At 44.5% G+C, this 18117-nt stretch overlaps 1 protein-coding gene across 1 annotated transcript in view; it reads left to right on the forward strand.

Moving 5' to 3' along the window:
• Positions 1–5429: 5429 nt before the first annotated feature.
• PLPPR4 (phospholipid phosphatase related 4) overlaps positions 5430–18117 on the forward strand; it is a 43807-nt gene continuing 31119 nt past the window's right edge. Inside the window, exon 1 of the mRNA XM_056844222.1 lies at positions 5430–5537. Within this exon, the coding sequence (XP_056700200.1) occupies positions 5460–5537 (78 nt within the window). The 5' untranslated portion in view covers positions 5430–5459. The remainder of the gene's footprint in view (positions 5538–18117) is intronic.

Here is an 18117-nt window from a genome sequence, read left to right on the forward strand (position 1 = left end):
CTGCATATATGATCCTCCCTGCCTGTTTTATTCTTTCAGCCACCCGGTGTGGTAGCTGAGACTGAGAGATAGCGACTGGCCTAGGGGTTCCTCATTCTGCATCATGGCTGAATCAGAATCTGAGCCAAAGTTTCCCAGTACACTACCCACTACACAGGCTGGCTTTTAGTGGATGGTCAGTTAAGGGTCAAAACTAAGCAACACATTTTGAGAGGCAGTAGACATTGGAATCTTTCCTGAGAAAAGCTTCGATTCAAATGAAAGGAGGAGGGAAACCATTGGAGAAAGGGAAGAAGAGGACTGGGTAAGAAGCAAGACCAATTCATGTGACGTCGGAGAATTTAGAGATGAAGAAAATAACTGAAAAGGGGAGAATGAGTGAGTGCGGTTCTATTAACCCTGAACGCAAAGGGAAATGAAGGAGGATGCTGAGGGATGAGATGCCAGGAGTCTCTCGGATCAGCACTCTAAAGCAAAAGGATAGGATGCTCTGTCAGGAACTGCAGTGCATCTTGTGATATTAGAGGAAATGATGTGTTATTTGTTGTTGTTGTTTTTAAATTGAATGTTATACTCCTGATTGTAAAAATAATCCTAAATGTGAATCAGCTAGAGTTCTGTATGCTTGCTGACAATGAGGATGATTGCTGGCTATGATCAGTCATCTTCTTCACAAGTGTTGCTACCAAAATTCATTCAAAGTGGAATTTTAAGCAAAGGTAGAATACCTTAAGCAAAGGTAGAAACCCTAACCCTGGTATTCCTTGAGCTGGAGCAGAGTGCTTTCCACCACACATGCTCTGTTGCTCTACTACAGACTACCATATAAGGACTTCCCCTTCCAGGAGGCTGAGCATACTATTTCATAAACAGTCAGTTTTGAGTTTTGTTATATTCTATATATCTAATTTTACCATCATTCTCATCTCTAGAAAAATACGTTAAGATTGAACCTATTCATTAAGTTCTACCATCATGTCTTCATGTTAAAACCTTAAAAAACAATATATTGTTTACATTACATCATTACATCTTAGTCAGCATAATATACCCTTGGAGTATAAAGTGTGGAGAGCATTTCTGCACTTGAAGTCATTGAAAAGGCAGGAAGTGCTGCGAGTACTCTGCTCTGTAGTCTTTAAAAAGGCAGGAAGTGCTGAGAGCACTTTGCTCTGTAGTCATTGAAAAGGCTGGGAAAGGTCATTGAAAAAGGCAGAAAGTGCAGAAAGCAAATCTGCACTGACACTTAAATCTTTGATATTCTCTTGTAAAGAATATCCAGGCTCTTTTTCCTTTTAGAAGGAAAATGAAGCCTCTGCTGTGTAGTTTGGTGAATACTTCTGCATATGTACAACACTAATACCACAGTTCATACATTCTAATATGTCAAAGCCTGTAACAAGACCCAACAAGAGATGGATTGACTCAATAAAGGAAGCCACAGCCCTCAGTGTGCAAGACCTGAGCAAGGCTGTCAAAGATAGGACATTTTGGAGGACATTGATTCATAGGGTCGCCATGAGTCAGAAGCGACTTGACGGCACTTAACACACACCCATAGATTGAAGGAAGATGTTGCCACTGCTATAATTTATTATTGATTGAGTGCACTAATAGAAAGATATTGGGGAAATCCAATCTCTGTCATCCTTTCTCATAGGGGTGGGGCTCCAGCTCCTTTATTTATTAATTAATTAAAATATTTACACTCCACCTTTCCTCATGCATCAAAGCAGGTTTTGAAAGACACCTTGAAGCTGGAAAGTGTTCCCAAAAAGGCAAACCAAATGAAACAGGGGCTGGACTCAAGGAATGTCTAAAGTTTCTGGGGCTTTTCAGTTTGGGGGGTGGAAGGGATTAAGGAAAAGAGATGGTAGAGGTTTTAAACAGTATGCATGCTGTTCAGAAAGTGGATAGAGAGAACTTGGAAAGGGGATAGAGAGAAGATATAGCAAGAAGTTCTATGTCATATGGAACAGACAATGTTAAAGTTTCAGGGATTCCAGTCTTTGCTGAATATAGTAACTTTGCATTTCATTGCATTGTGATATTAGCTATGTGACCCCTGAGCGACTGTAACATATATTACATTGAGTCAATGTATAGAAGAGATAAACAGGACAGACCTCTTTGTTTCTCTTTATTTGTTGTCAGCTTGTCTCACTGATTGCTGTATAAATAGTTTGTCTTAATGTGTATGTTTATTTGTATTCTGCCTGACTCACTGTGAATGTAATAATTTTGTTTTTAGAATAATGTGTGTGCATGTGTAAAGTGCCGTCAAGTCACAGCCGACTTATGGCGACCCCTTATGGGGTTTTCATGACAAGAGACTAACAGAGGTGGTTTGCCAGTGCCTTCCTCTGCACCTTCCTTGGTGGTCTCCCATCCAAATACTAACCAGGGCTGACCCTGCTTAGCTTCTGAGAGCTGACGAGATCTCCCTCATTGATGTGTGAGCTCCTGATCAGACTGCCTAGGTGTTTTCTGCTTTGTACCTGCTACAAGGCTGGAGGTTGTCTTACAGGGTCAGGTTGCATATTGGTAATAAGTAACCTACTTGTGCTGCAGCTTGCAGCTGCTTTCGTGCTAGCCACAGGCTCTAAACTAAATCTTCTCAATTACCAGTGAGGTCACGGTCAAGTCTTTCAAGTGTCCTACTCACCCAATACAGAATCACTCACAGTTCATTTGTCCTTGCATATACACAGATGGATGCATCTTTTAAAGAACTCTTGTGTGGATACTAGTGTGTGCAGTCAGATACTAGGATGGGAAGCCAGCCCCCAAAGTCATCCAGTTTATCCAGCATCAGATTGAGTAGGCTATATCCAAGGCAATCAAAGGCTTTCTGAAAACACCTCCTGGAACTGTCAACATCATGAATGAATTGTTGGGAATTTAACCAAACCTGCCTGCATGCCTCCTGTTCCCTGGAAAAAAGAACCTTCCAGAGCACTTAGCCCAGTGTCTATTCAGGAGAGCTGCCTGGGCCAATCACACATCCTTCTCGGAGGGGAGGGAAATTTTAAATGGCTGCCATTTCGTGTCATTTGTGTTGTGTTTCTCCTTGGAGAGATGGGTCCAGCTTGGGCTACACTGGACTCTTTTCTTGACAGACTAATTTGATTCATTTTGATTATTATTACTATCAGCTAGGCTCCATCCTTTTTCCACAGGGACTCATGACATTCAAAAAGAGGACCACAACTGATTTTATTTTTGCAATCAAATAGAGAAAATGTCCAAGGAAAAAGCCCTTGAACCCTACTGTCCTGCTTCCAGACTTTTTGCCTTGCCTTTCCCAAAAAATGAATCCGGCTATGCATTATTCTTATTTTACACAATTGGTTTCTTCAATGACTGCCCTACACTGGGGTGGGGGGATGTACTAAAGTGAATGACAGGCTAGCCCATTAGAAACAATGGGAGAGGCTACACAGCCCATTTAAGAGAATAGGAGCCTGGAGTGTCCATACATTTGCATGGGCTGCAGAGTTGCAAAGAAAGTGTGGAATGGATTTTCCAGCAAGGTCTCTAAGCCCAGATACATGACTCTAGGACTGGAATGACAGCCCCCCAAGTGGATTGACAGCCCCTGGGACTAGCACAAGTGTTTGAGGGCTGGATTGACAGACCCACAAGTGGATTGACAGCCCCTGGGAAAAGCACAAGTGTTCTGGGGCTGGAATGACAGCCCCCCAAGTGGATTGACAGCCCCTGGGGCTAGCACAAGTGTCCTGGGGCTGTCATTCCCACCCCAGAACACCTGTGCTAGTCCCAGGGGCTGTCAATCCACTTCTGGGGGTGTCATTCCCACCCCAGAACACTTGTGCTTGTCCCAGGGGCTGTCAATCCACTTGGGGGCTGCCATTCCAGTCCCAGAGTCATGTATCTGGGTTTAAAGACCTTGCAGGAAAATCCAGTCCACATTTTGCAATTCTGTTTGGGCTGTCATGTATTTCAATAGAGTCCATGCAAGTCTATGGACACTCCAGGTTCCTATTATCTTAAATGGGCTGTGCAGCCTCTCCCATTGTTTCTAATGGGCTAGCTACCGTGTCATTTGTTTTAGTGCATGGGGGGGGGGGCTACTTTTCAACGTCAGTCCTGGAAATTGTCAGGAAAAAATAAAGGCCAGAGTGCTGCTGAGCATGGACAAAAGACAGTGCTATTGCTAGTAATTTTAGAAATTTTTTACCCATTCTTCTTTTTTTACTGCTACCAGGAATCCCCTTCACTTCCTCCTGAGCTGTTTTCACACATTACAAAAATTAAACGCAAACTTACAATCAAACACGTAGTCCATTTGCTTTACACTTGACTACTGTTCATTTGAGCCTTTTTCACGATGACAAAATCTGGATACCCGGAGCGGGTTTGGCATGGAAAAATGAAAAAAATCGCCACGTCAGACCGCACTCCCCTACCCAACCCATCACTCGTGTTCGAGAACCGATCCTTTGCGTGTTCAGATTATGCAAGCAATCGGGACCACAGGAGGAGGGGGGGGAGCATGGTCCTTGATCAGCCGGAACAATCAACGTGCGCATTTGCTCACGTGTCGCGTCTCTGACCTCCGTAGGCTGCGGGCGGGGCACACGCCGATTCCTTGAAGCAGCTAGAGGCGCGAGATCGGTTCCTGCCTGGGAAGGGTCCCTTCCCTACGTTACCGCAGCGGCCATCCCCGGTATGAATCTGCACGTGCGAAGGAGGCTGGAGCTGCGCGCCACCCAGACCCTCTCCTCCATGGACGCGTTCGCGAACGGCGGTTCCTTTTCCCATTTTAGGCATGCCCGGCAACCATCTCCGGTGCACGCCTACCCATGTAACGTGTGAAGGCAGGCCTTGGCCAGACGGCTTCCCCGCCCGCCCCGTTCCCCCCAGAACCAATCACGCCTGCAGCGGCCGAGGAGCCGAGGCGCCTGCCTCCGGCGCCCTCCTCCTCCTCTTCCTCCTCCTCCTCCTCCTCCTCCTCGCGCCTCTCCATCATGTAGGCAGTCGGGGCCGCTTCCCTCTTTGCATGGAGCTGGCCTCTTGACGTCAGCCCTATGAATATTGCACGAAGGAGCCGGCTCGCGAGCGCGGCGGCGGCGGCTCGGTGTAGGCCAGGGCTGTTCCCCGCGGGGGAGCCCGGCGCCGGGCAGGAGGCGCTCATCGCCGCCGCTTTGGAGCACGAGGAGATCCGGCGCTTCCTGGCCCAGGGCGAGCGGGCGGCGGGAGGCCGGCCTGGCGCGCGGCCGGGCTCGGCGCTGCAGGGCGAGGAGGGCGTCCTCGGCTGCGCTTTCCTGCCCCACCGCCAGGGGCCCCCCGCGGAAGGTGAGCTCGGCGGGCGGCACTGGGGCAGGAGCCGCGGGAGGCTGCCGGGGAACTCCTGCGCCGCCGCCGCCGCCGCCGCCGCCAACGCGCTGCAGCCGCCGCCGCCGCCGCCGCCCGCCGCCCCCCTCCTGCCAGCCGGCATGGCTGCGAAGGAGAGGCAGAAGAGCAAAGTGACCAAGGAGAGCGTCACCCTGTTGCCTTGCTTTTACTTTGTGGAGGTGAGTCCAGCCCGGAACCCGTGGCGGTGGTGGTTGGAAAATCGGTTTCTGCCTTGTAGGGAGACCCCCGTTCGTTTCCCTTGCCATCTCCTTGCTGGACAGCTCTAAAGCGCAAAGATCACTTGTATGCTGGTGTGGGTGTGAGAGAGAGAGAACTGACATGTCGGTGTCAGTGTTTTACTACTAGGATTTCAATTGGGGGGGGGGAGATAATTGGCTGTGATGTCTGGCATTCATGCCTGAAAACAAATGGTGTCTCCTGATCTCATCTTTAGTTGGCTGGGAGGTGGGAGTCTTCTGTTAAAAAAACAAAAAAAATACCAGGAGAGATGCTTCAGCCAAGGCCATCCAAAACCAGCCTTGATGCGTGTCATTTTCCCTTGGGAGAATGCAGTTCCTAAAAACTGACGGGAATTTTGCAAATGGAGGGGGCGGGTTGGTGGGATCACGTCACGTGCGCAGGATCATCCCGCTAGGAGGGCATGGGGGTATAGGCGTACCTGTACCGAAAATGGGAACATGGCCGGGTACCTGGGTAGTCGCAGCTGCACTGCATAAAAGGTATTGTGTGTGTATGTATCAGATCTGTTATGGCTGCTGAAGGCTAAAGATCCGTTGTAGCTGCTGTTTGTTATGATGACACAAGCAACTCCATGCCTTCACTTTGGCTGCTTCTGACGGCACAGTAGGTTGAAGCACTTGCTGCAATGTGTGTGTTTTTTTTTTTACAACCAAGAGGCCATAAAAAGGCTCTCAGATTTGTTGACAGCTCAGTAAGCAAGTGGAGCATCCTTGTGAGGACAGGGATCATGAGAGAAGAAGTATGTATGTGTGAGTGATTCAATCTATTTTGCTTTAGAGGCAAATCAACAGCAGACAAGTCAACACCTCAGGTCATATCCTGCCTCCCTTCAATAGCAACCATGTTGACCTGTCAGGATAGCTCTGTCCATAATAGCAAATAGCCATTTCCAGAACCTGAGTGTCACAGGTTAGTTGCAATGATCACGTGGCGTTTAAAGCCGTTTGAATTGGCAGCTGGATCCCAGCATCTGCAAGTAAAGGGTGGTATTAGAGGAACAAGATTTAAGGTGCTAACCACTGATTCTTTAAAACTTGGCCCTGAATAAGTACAGTCATTCTCATTATTATTCAAGTAACACAAGATTGTCATAGCTACCTGTCAAAGCAAAAATACTTAGCTGAAAAAAGATGACCAAAGGGGTGTGTGAGAATCATCCCATTTCAGAATCACTTTAATGAATTATTCCCCCTAAAGCTTCTATTTTAGTCTTTTTTATTTCATAAACTAGACATTTGAAAACTGTCCTTGGAGTATATACAGAACATTAACTCAAAGAAGACAGAAGGGCAGTTTGTTACTGAACGTGGCTTGTGTGGTAAAATGGCGATAGAACGTTCTAAGTAGGCCCACTCATGGTCCTTTCCTACCAGTCTTATGTGATGGGAATCGCAACTACCCACACGATGTCTCCATACGCTTCCAACGCTGAGGCAGTGGGCCCTGAGGTGCTTTCAAGGAACATCACAGTAAGGGGTGCTTGATTTGTGAATCATCAGATCCATTGCTTCCAGTGCTGCTTTCACTCAACCAGGTGGAGGAGCCGTTAAAGAGAAATTGGAGGCCGTTGCAGTCTCATGGATTAATGCAAAATTAATTCAAGGGCTACTTCCACACAGGGATGATGTTTTGGTTAGGAGCTTCCACACAGCATCATCTTTGTTCAGAGAATGACTCCTGGGGCTTTTCCTTTTAGGATGAAGCAAACCCCCCCCCCAAAAAAAACCCAACCATACCCCCAAAGCTTTGCTCTGGTTCAATTGGCAAGTGGACTACATATTTAATTGTTTTACTAGGTTGATAACTGCACACATCTTATATGGGAGGCATAAATAAACCAGGATGTTTGTGTAATTGGTAATATATTAAACTGTATATGTGTATATATATGTATATGTGTGTGTGTGTGTGTGTGTGTATACATATATATATATACATATATATACACACACACACACACACACACACACATATATATATATATATATATATATATATATATATATATATATATATATATATATATATATATCTGTAAATGTGTGTATGTTTGACATGGGTTTCAATTGACCACTATAGGCCGAAACGCATCTGGCAGGTGGTTATAGATATCAACCTTGAGGAATGCCATTGTGCTGTTTTAATGTTTTTAAATAATTTTTATCTAGACATAGCGCTCCAAATAAATTATATTTTCATTATTTTTATATTTCATTTATCCAACCCAACCTTGGTTACCCAGCTTCAATTGGGAAGCTGCAGGGTGGCTGTGGGTGGATGGGATGGAGCTAGAGTTTGCCTTCAAAATAATGGAGCTAAGCTCTCCTTTCCTATCTCGCTCTCCCCTTTAGCCCGTTATTTTTTTTTAAATTTCATAGCTGAGTCACTATGTAGAGTTTCACCTTGTGTCAGCTGTGAAGGAGAAAAGAAGGGGAGAGGGGTTGTTTGGGGCTGTTCAGGGCTGTGGGCCCCCCAGAAGGATTCTTGTCAAATGGGCACTTCTCTGCTGATGTGACAAAGGGGGTGGGGATGGAGTCAGCAGGAAGTGGCAATGGAGGATATGGACACTGTCCCTGCCTGCTTTCACCCCACTCACTTGTGCTTCCTTGTGGAAGTGCCATTTTGCACCCCCATGTGGAAGCGGTCCAGGACCCGAACAGCTTTGCCAAAATTAAGCATGATAATATTTTATATTAGTCTTGAAGTTGTTCGCTGATTTCAAAATATCCAGTAGAATATGGTGAAGTTATGCGATGAACAGAATCATGGAGTGCAACTCTTTCTAAACAGTATCGTTTGAAAGTATAACTGGACGATATGGGGGACATGACAGATAAAGTGCTACTCGACTCAAATCTAAGGGACATTATGTTGCCTTGCTTCATGTTTCCCACCCCCTTAACTGGCAGCCAGTCAAATGGACAGAGGAAACTCAGAACACAATGATGTCGTATATCGTGCATTTCCTTTCCATACATATATGATTTAGGAAAAATAAACAATAGACATAGAATGTTGACTTTCAGCGGCAGTGGTGCATCCTTACCATTGTCTAGTTCCCACCCCCTCCGGTTGTAAGATTGCATTTTTCAGTGGTCTCTATAAAGAATGTCCTGTACATAGTCATACAGTTCTAGAGTGAGAAGGGGTTGCAGGCCATCTTGCCCAACCCCCTCCTCAATCCAGGAAATCAAAAGTGACAGCATCCCTGATGGACTGCTGTCCAGCCTCTGCTTGAAAAGAGTTTCCCACTCTCCTCAGTAATTTGTTCTGTGGTAAAGTCGTTCTTACCATTAGACAGTTTCTCCTAATGTTCAGCCAGAATTTACCTTCCTGTAACTTAAACCCATTAGATCTAGAAAACTAGCATGTCAAAAGAAAGTCTAGTAGCTGAATGTTCTTCCTTACATGGCCCATTTACATGGGTAAGGAGGGGGAGTTACATATGGGAGGTAGTATTGAAACCCATTAGATCTAGAAAACTGGCATGTCAAAAGAAAGTCTAGTAGCTGAATGTTCTTCCTTACATGGCCCTTTTCCATGGGTAAGGAGGGGGAGTTACATATGGGAGGTAGTATTGAAAGAGGTCCACAGTCTGGAGAGGTACAGTCTCAAGAAAGGTAACCTGTGCAGATTATTTTGAGATACAATACAGTTTTACCAGAGCATACCTGGAACTCACTATCACTCTGACAGAACCCCACAGAATCATTCTAATACAGCTTCCGAGAAGCCGTCTGTAGCTTGCAAGATTGTATACAATTGTATAACTTGCATTGAACAATGAAAATAATTATAACACTGCTGACTGCTATGTAATGAAAGAGAGCAAGAGAAGGAAACCAGTGTGGTAGTTAGAGCAGTGGGTCCTTCAATATTTTGAGTCTGTGGGTACTTTTGAACTTTTGGGAAAGTGTAGTGGGAGTTGCCATGGGAGTTGTGATGAATCACAAAATGGCTGCGCTGTGAGGGGGGATTACAAAATGTTGGGAGGTTTCAGACTAAGTGTTCTTTTTTGATGATGGGGATAGCTATAATAAAAAATGATACTCTCTGCAAATCCAAATATGATCTTCTCAGGTACCTCCTGTTCCAATTAGTTAGAGAAAAGACAGAATTAACTGTTTGTTTTTGGGGAAGAAGCAAGTGGGTGCTAGGAAATACATCGGTGTGACCACTGTGTCCATGGTCGCCATGCTGGAGATCATTGAGTTAGAGTGTTGGACTAGGAGTTAAGGTATCTGGATTCAAATCTGGCCATTCAGTGAAACTGGTTGGTTGATCTTGGGCCTGTCATTCTCTCTCAGACTAACCTACCTGGAAAAGTTGTTGTGAGAATAAAATGAGGAATGGAGAGCCATATAGACTACCTTGAGCCAGTGAAAGAAAGTTTATTTAGTTGATTTTTGCCAGGCCCCTTTATTCCTACAAGGAGCTCAGGGTAGCATCTCCTAATTTCACCCTCACAACATTCCCAAGAGATATATTAGGCTGAGAAAAGGTGACTGGAGTTCATCTAGTGAGCTTCATGGAGAATTGAATTCTGGTCATGATCAGATACCATAACTATTATATCATGCTGGCTCTTGAAAACACAAAAAGTCAAACCAGTGCTGTTTTGGTGCAAAGAAAGTGTTCTTTTAAATTGGGTATTTCAGGAGCAGAATAGTCTTGAATTATTCTGGACACTGTCTCAGTAAGAATTCTCCTTTTTGGATTTTGCAGATACTTGTTCCTCTCAGAATTGCTCTGGGATCATTTTAACGGCATTCCTGAGTCAAACTAGGTCAATCAAATTTTACTCTGGGGCCTAATTTCTTTCACACACATATACTCACACATATCAAAAGTACCTGCTTCTTTACATTTGGGAAGATGGGGGTTCCAGGGTACACACAGACAGCACTCCTGAGTATGAAGCCCCTTCTATTAGGATTAGGGACTTTTTGTAACTTTGCTGGTTACCGGTATATACCGAATAAAGGTTGTCTAAGCCCTTTCTTATTAAAATTTGATGGTTTACCAAATTCCTAACTAAATATTAAATCATCATTTGCGGTTTTGTGGATTTGCCAGAGCTTTATACTGTCATGGATGTTAGAAGTTAAATTTGTTTAGAAAAATAGAACTATATTTCAAGCATATAAAGTACATTTGTAAAGTATATAGTCTCATTGAGGTGGTAAATTGATATCTGCAATATGCCATTTCTGATGGCAGGTGAGGGATTTGCATTATTAAATACTCCTCTGTACAAAATATTTCCTCCATGACTAGATGTTGGAGAAGGAATCTAGCCTAGTCTACTTCATGAAATGCTAGTTTTCTGTATACAGGGAGAACCATTCAGTCATGGGAGCCCCCACCTGCAGTCTGAAGGAGAACCATCATGACACGTTTGCCAGCACAGTGAGAACCTGACCTAAGTAATCAAGGAATTTGGGTTCATGTCATGAAAGTTTCAGTGTCCTAGCCAGATCATCTGTTTGGGTTTATCGATATGCACAACCCTAGTCCTGGTTTCACTTGAGGCTTTAGCACTGGGGTTGTCCCAGGATATTACATGTTAGGGGACTCGGTAGCATAATTATACAGTGTCACCACCCACATGGGTTTGTCAAGAAGGCTCAGAGTGAATTCAAAGGGAAGGCACGGAACAGATGAAAGAATTGTTCGATGCATGTTCATGAACAAAGAGCACTGACAGCCAGGAACACAAAACCCCTTTGACACTATGCAGCTTTTACAAGCTAAAATGATTACAGGATTACTATACAAAGGAAGCATATTCATTACAAGGATATAATTGTGGATGCATTCAGACCACTAACTTTCTCTCAGGAGAGGGTATTCTGCAGCTGCTGTATATTCATGAAGCAGAGGTTTCAAGAAGACTAAAGTGTATCCAACCCAGACTCTGACCCATTTTAGGAACCTGACCAGCTGAAAATGTGATTGTTCCAGAACTAGTTACATGTAGAATTACCTGCTGTCTGGATATCTGCAACCACCTTCAATTGCTTCAGTATTCCCAAAGCTCACTGGTAGCCCAATGAACTATACTCCTACCTGGCCCTTTTAAAGTCAACATCCATCTACTTCTTCCCTCCAGCGTAGCCCATCTCCCCTGTAATGCCTCAAGGCCTGTGCTATGGCCTTGATTCTGGTTTGGTCTTGTGGAGAACCCCACTCCTTTCTAGAGTCAGTCAATGCTGGAACCACAAGCCCCCTGGAATGACTCCTAATGATTGTATTTTGGTAGATGCCATGTGGAATGGACATGCAAGCTAGCCAGATCTTCTACAAGCCCAGTATGGTGCACCATATCTCAATCCTTTGATAGCCACATGAAAGCAGAAGTTGGACATTTGAGCAGGCAATTCCAGAACAGAACAGTATGTGCCCCTTGCTTTTGCTTATGCCTGCTTCAGTGTCCAAAGGACCTCCACCACCTGTCCTTTCCATGTGCCTGGGAAAATTCATGAGGGGGAGACTCACTGGGAACCACAAATAATGGCTTGGCTGCTATGCCAAGCCACCATCCGTGGATCCCTGCTAAAATCTTCTAAGGGTTAACTGGGTGAAATCAGAACTGGTATACAGGTTTCTTGAAAAATCAATTCAGCTGAAGACCTGCTGCCACCACTGATCTGTTTTGAGCATTTAGGATCCAGTTGAGCATCGTTAACATTTGTTGGAGGTTTGCACTTAAATCAGTGAGACTAAAGTGCATCTAAGCTAGTCTTTGAGTGGAGATTGACCATGAACTTTATATTTGGGTCAGGACATCTCTCTCTCTTACTGTGTATATAGCAGATCTGGTAGCATCTTAAGCCACATCTACACTTAAATATTAGTTTATATTTCCCTCAAAGTGATTCTGGGAACTGTAATTTGGTAAGGATGTTGAGAATTCTATAGAAGCCTCCAGCTCCTAGAACTGTAATTAAAAGGGGAAAAAATAGCTGTTAAACAGATTTTAAGTCTGTGATATACACTCTGAGCAGCACTTAAGTGCCATAAATATATTTACAGATGTAGAGAAATATTGCAAGTAGTGAAAACATATAATTCATACTGCCAAGAGAAATGCCACGGTTTGTGCAGTTCATTTTATGTGAATTATTAGCTTTTTGCCCCCTTTTACCCCTTTGCTACTTTTAAAGAAAAAAAACTATCCTCTTTATGCAGCACTGTACCTGTACTCTATAGTTTACCACTGGAAGTATGTCTCATTGATATGTGTGTGTGTTAAGTGCCGTCAAGTCGCTTCCGACTCTTGGTGACCCTATGAATGAAAGTCCTCCAAAATGGCCTATCTTTGACAGCCTTGCTCAGATCTTGCAAATTGAGGGCTGTGGCTTCCTTTATTGAGTCAATCCATCTCTTACTGGGTCTTCCTCTTTTCCTGCTGCCCTCAACCTTTCCTATCATGACTGTCTTTTCCGGTGACTCTTGTCGTCTCATGACGTGACCAAAATACGATAGCCTCAGTTTAGTCATTTTAGCTTCTAGGGTCAGTTCAGGCTTGATTTAATCTATAACCCACTGATTTGTTTTTTCGGCAGTCCACGGTATCTGTAACTCCTCCAACACCACATTTCTTCACTGTCCAGCTTTCACACCCATACATAGTAATAGGAAATACGATGGCATGAATTAACTTAATCTTGGTGGCCAGTGACACATCCTTACACTTCAAAATCTTTTCTAGCTCCTTCATGGCTGCCCTTCCCAGTCTCAATCTCCTTCTGATTTCTTGGCTGCAGTCCCCCTTTTGGTTGATGGTGGAGCCAAGGAATAGAAAGTCTTGAACAATTTCAATTTCCTCATTGTCAACCTTAAAGTTGTGTAATTCTCCTGTGGTCATTACTTTTGTTTTCTTCAAGTTCAGCTGTAGTCCTGCTTTGGCACTTTCTGTTTTAACTTTCAGCAGTAGTCGTTTCAGATCTTCACTATTTTCTGCCAATTATATAGTGTCATTGGCATATCTCAAATTATTAATGTTCCTCCCTCCAATTTTCGCTCCACCTTCATCTAAATCTAATCCAGCTTTCCTAATTATTTGTTCTGCATATAGACTGAAGAGATAGGGAGATAAAATACATTGATATCGGTTCATCCTATTAATGTCAGGTGCAGGTTACATATCTGTAGGCAGAGTAAAGTATGTTGGCTGTGTTTTGATATGCATACGTGTATCGAATGAAGAAAGGTAATTGCTTTTTATTAAAGGTTGTCCTAACCATAGAGCATTAAGGAAGCATGCACTGTTTTGATTATACATTATCATGAGAAAAAGAAAGGCATCCTTTGTTCTTACTGCTTCATGTCATGTTAGAATGTGGGGGGAGGGTCTGAATTATGCAGACGTCTGCTCCAGATGGACTGGGATTTAGCCCTCATGTGTTGCAAGGACACAGATTATTAATATTATTTATTTCGTTTTTTGAGATACAGGCTGAGGGGGAAATTATGTGTGTAATCCTTATGCTCCCAGAATCAGCTTGAGGTAATGTTCCATTTATTCTACCATGCTTAGCATGGGGTACGGAGGAATTTCAGAACCAAATTTGAATGTGGTAGCTCTTCAGCATGTGTGACAACCCTTCGTATTTTTGTTGGAACCTTCTGCTTGCATTTTTCCAGGGCTTTTTTCAGCAGTAGACATCTTGAAATCCATCACTATGTCAGTATTTGAGTAGATACAGGTTTCAGTTCCAAAACAGTACCTGAAATGTGTAATGCATTATAGTTCTGCTAGAGTTCCTCTGAACATGCACAGAGATCCTCATTCCCAAGAATAGCTGTACCCTATCCCTAGCTGATTATCTAGCATGAAAATGTCCTCTGGACGTAGTTTGGCTGGATCCTACCTGGATTTTCCAGAAACTTTCTGTAGAATTTTATTTACTGTTACCTGACATACATAGAGACTATCCAGGTTCAGAGATGATGTTTAGGAAGGAGCATTGTCCTTCCCCTTAATTTAGACTACATATGATTAAGAATACTTGTAATTCTGACTCACACTCATTCTATACATAGAATAACTACTGAAACCATTAAAGGGACCTGTGTGTCAGATCTGCATTAAAAAGGAGCCGGTTGATATGTGTCACTAACATGTCACTAATATATGTGCTGTGGTTAGTGGGAGGTTCCCCCTCCCTCCGAAAAAGGATTCACAACCAGTACTTTTAAAACAATCAGTTTTTGTGCAGATTCACAAGGGTTAGATTCAAGAACAGCCGTTCATACCTTTCTGGAGAGAAATTGTACCCCCTTCCCAATCTCTGATCGATTCTTGACTGCTTTCAGACATCACAATAAATGCATCCTGCTGGTGGGATGTTATAGGTAGGGAGGGAAGTCTATGGAGATCCAAGCACCTACTCCTTACTCTTGAGTAAGTATCCTTACCCCTCACCCTCATTTCCTGATTTCAAAAACCTGATTTCAAAAATCATTCCTGGATTCAGCCCAGTCAGCTGTCTGCAGCACGGCACAAACAAGATGGATGCCAGGAGACCCCTTTTTGTCTCTGGCTGCACAGCACTGTTCCATCCTTTGCACACTAGCTTCAGTCCTGAACACCTTGCGGGGTGTCCCAGGGTAACTTTGGGCCTATTCGGATATCATAACACCCCAGCTGAGCTCCTTTCAGGTTTTGGGGGAGTGGAATTTGCTGAGGAGAAGCAGTGGTAGCATTGCCAAGCTCCAGGTGGGGCCTAGAAGTATCCCAGAATTACAACTGATCTTCAAATTACAGAGATCAGTTCCCCTTAGGGCTGCCAAGCCCCCAGTGTGGGCAGGACATCCCCTGTCCCAGAACCAACTGTCAGAAGTGATATAGCGCTGCAGCCAGCATCATGGGGCCCCCATGTCCCTGCCCACAACCCTTCTACCAGTTCCCTCGTTCCCCTAGAGCAGTGGTTCCCAACCTTTTTTTGCCCAGGGACCACTAGGACTTTTTGGTTCGGTGCAGGGACCCCAAGGTTCAAAATAAAAATTCGGAGAATTTGAAAATAAACTTTAATCATAACTGTTAGTTAAACATTAAACTTAGAATAATATTTGAATATATATATATTATAATAGAGAACTTTTAATTGAAAATATTAATTTATTATGGGTTTATAACTTTGTTTCGCGGACCTTAATTTAGTTCTCGCAGACCCCTGGGGGTCCACGGACCCCTGGTTAGGAACCAGTGCCCTAGAGTAAATGGCTGCTTTGGAGGCTATAGTATTATGTTCTGCTGAGGTACCTTCCATCTCCAGACTCCATTCCCCAAATCTTCAGGAATTTTCTAGCCCAGAGCTGGCAACCCTAAGCAATTGGTAGGAGGAACAGTTAAAACCACCCACACTTTCTTCACTGCAGATGCCTTCTGAATCCTCATATTAGTAGTTCTCTGAGGAAAAATTAGAATTGGAATCCTCATTGCCCCTTTATAACATCTAGTTTGGCTTTTAGTTCTGCACTCTACAAGGAGGAATCTGTTTTAATAGGAGTGATGTCTAGTTTTCCAGCCCATTTTCCTTCCATTTTGCTTGGGTCATTTTCTAGACCATATATCCAGTGCTTGTTTGACTAAAATATCAGCTTGTATCATACCACTTCATTCAACAGCGTTTGACATCTTGAAATGCATTAGAGGCAGGCTCCTTAGGCTGGAGAAAGCCTTCTAATGTTGCTGAGCAGAGTGGTAGGATACAGGCCATCATCTTCAATTTAAGTGCACTGAGATTTATAATCACCACATTGAACAAACAGTGGGAGGAGAGAGGGTATTTAAAACATTCTTAGTGTGGGTTGCCTAGTGATGAATCAGTGGCCATTAACACATGGCCGCTTTCTCCCTCTTTTCTCCCAGGAATGCAGCGAATTGGCAATGTCCCCACGCATGTGCTTTGCACAAGCTCGTGTTGACCTCTTTCGCTACATTCCCGGGAGAACTAATTCCTCTGTTATTGCGACTTAAATAGGAAATTTGTGCAACAGAGGAAGGAGCTCGCCCATGCGTGCTGGGCGCCCGGATCGACTCCCCACTGGGAGACTTCCAGGCCCCAGCAGCAGTGGCAGCAGCTCCTTTCCCTGCCGGGAAGAAGGCACTCCCCTGCGGGGAGAGCAGCAGTGGTGGCAGCAGCACCTTCTCCCCCCCCCCCCGAGCCGGTGTTTGAAGCTCACCTCCGAGCAGCCTGCTGCCTGGGTCCCTGCCGTCAGAAGGGAAGTGGCTTCAGTGGCCCATTCCGGCGCCAAGGCTGTGTGCTTCCAGCCACCCAGCCTCTACCCAGCAAAAGGTTGCCGGGTGGAGGTTTGTGGCGGCTGGAAGTGCGCGGACCTGGTGCCGCTGCTGCTTTCCTGGCCAGGGCAGGCAGTGCTTTCTACTCAGCGGGGAAAGCAGCCGAATTTGTTTGCCCCTGGAATATGTCCCCATGCGTTCAATTTTTTTTAACGCGGGGACATAAAACGTGAGATAGGCCAGGGACAAACACATTCGATTATGGCCATGCGTTAATGGCCTATGACTGATGTACTTCTCGTATATTCTACTGACGCCAATCAAGGACAATTCTGTAAGGTCAAGAAAATTAGTCTACCTAAGTGACTACCTGTCAAATTATGATTTGTGTATATATTTATACTATCCTTAGTATTGGTTTGTTTTTTAAGTGGGTCACTATAATAAGTTGGTCGGACTTCCTCATTTGATTCTTCAAAAAGAAAAGACTTCTAAAACAAACTCCTGGTTTCTTTTCTATAGTGTTTAGCACTGTTATTACAACATTTAGAAAACACAAAATGGCAAATATTATAGCAAATATTATAGCACAATTTATTGTTCCCAACACTACTATTGACTGACATTGTGTGTGTGTGTGTGTAAATTAACCTGTTCTGAAGGAGACTGCTCATCTGCGTGGGTGAGGAAGTCTCCTTCGGAAGCCTGGTGGCGTGAGCAGCTGTCGAAGCCGGTTCTCAATGGTGGGAAAGAGTTCCTTAGCATTTCCTCTTTGTCTTCACACCTAGCCCTGTGATCTGGGTCACTGCAATTCAGATGGCTACTTCCCTCCCCCACCATTGAGAAGCATTGGGAGGGGTTTTTTGCACAGCTCCTGGGGGGGGCATTTTTGCAGGTCAAGGTCCCACATTTTCAGAGTAGCTTGAAGGGTCTCTCCCTGCAAGAACCCCCAAGTTTGGTGGAGATTGGGTGAGGGATGCTGAAGTTATGGGGTCTGGAATGGGGCGCCCCCCTTTCTCCATTGAAACCAATACAAACAGTTTTTAATGCGTTCCTATGGAGAAAAGGGGTCACCCCCTTCCAGACCCCATAACTTTGGCATCCCTCACCCAAACTTCACCAAACATGAGGGTTCTTGCAAGTGGAGTCCTTTCAAGCTCCCCTGAACGTTTGGGACCTCTACCCACACAAATGCCCCCCAGGAGCTTTGCAAACAAAAAAGCCCATGGCCTTAAATTTTCCCAGCCTGT

Source organism: Euleptes europaea, chromosome 2 (genome assembly GCF_029931775.1).
Source record: "Euleptes europaea isolate rEulEur1 chromosome 2, rEulEur1.hap1, whole genome shotgun sequence".
Lineage (NCBI taxonomy): Eukaryota > Metazoa > Chordata > Lepidosauria > Squamata > Sphaerodactylidae > Euleptes > Euleptes europaea.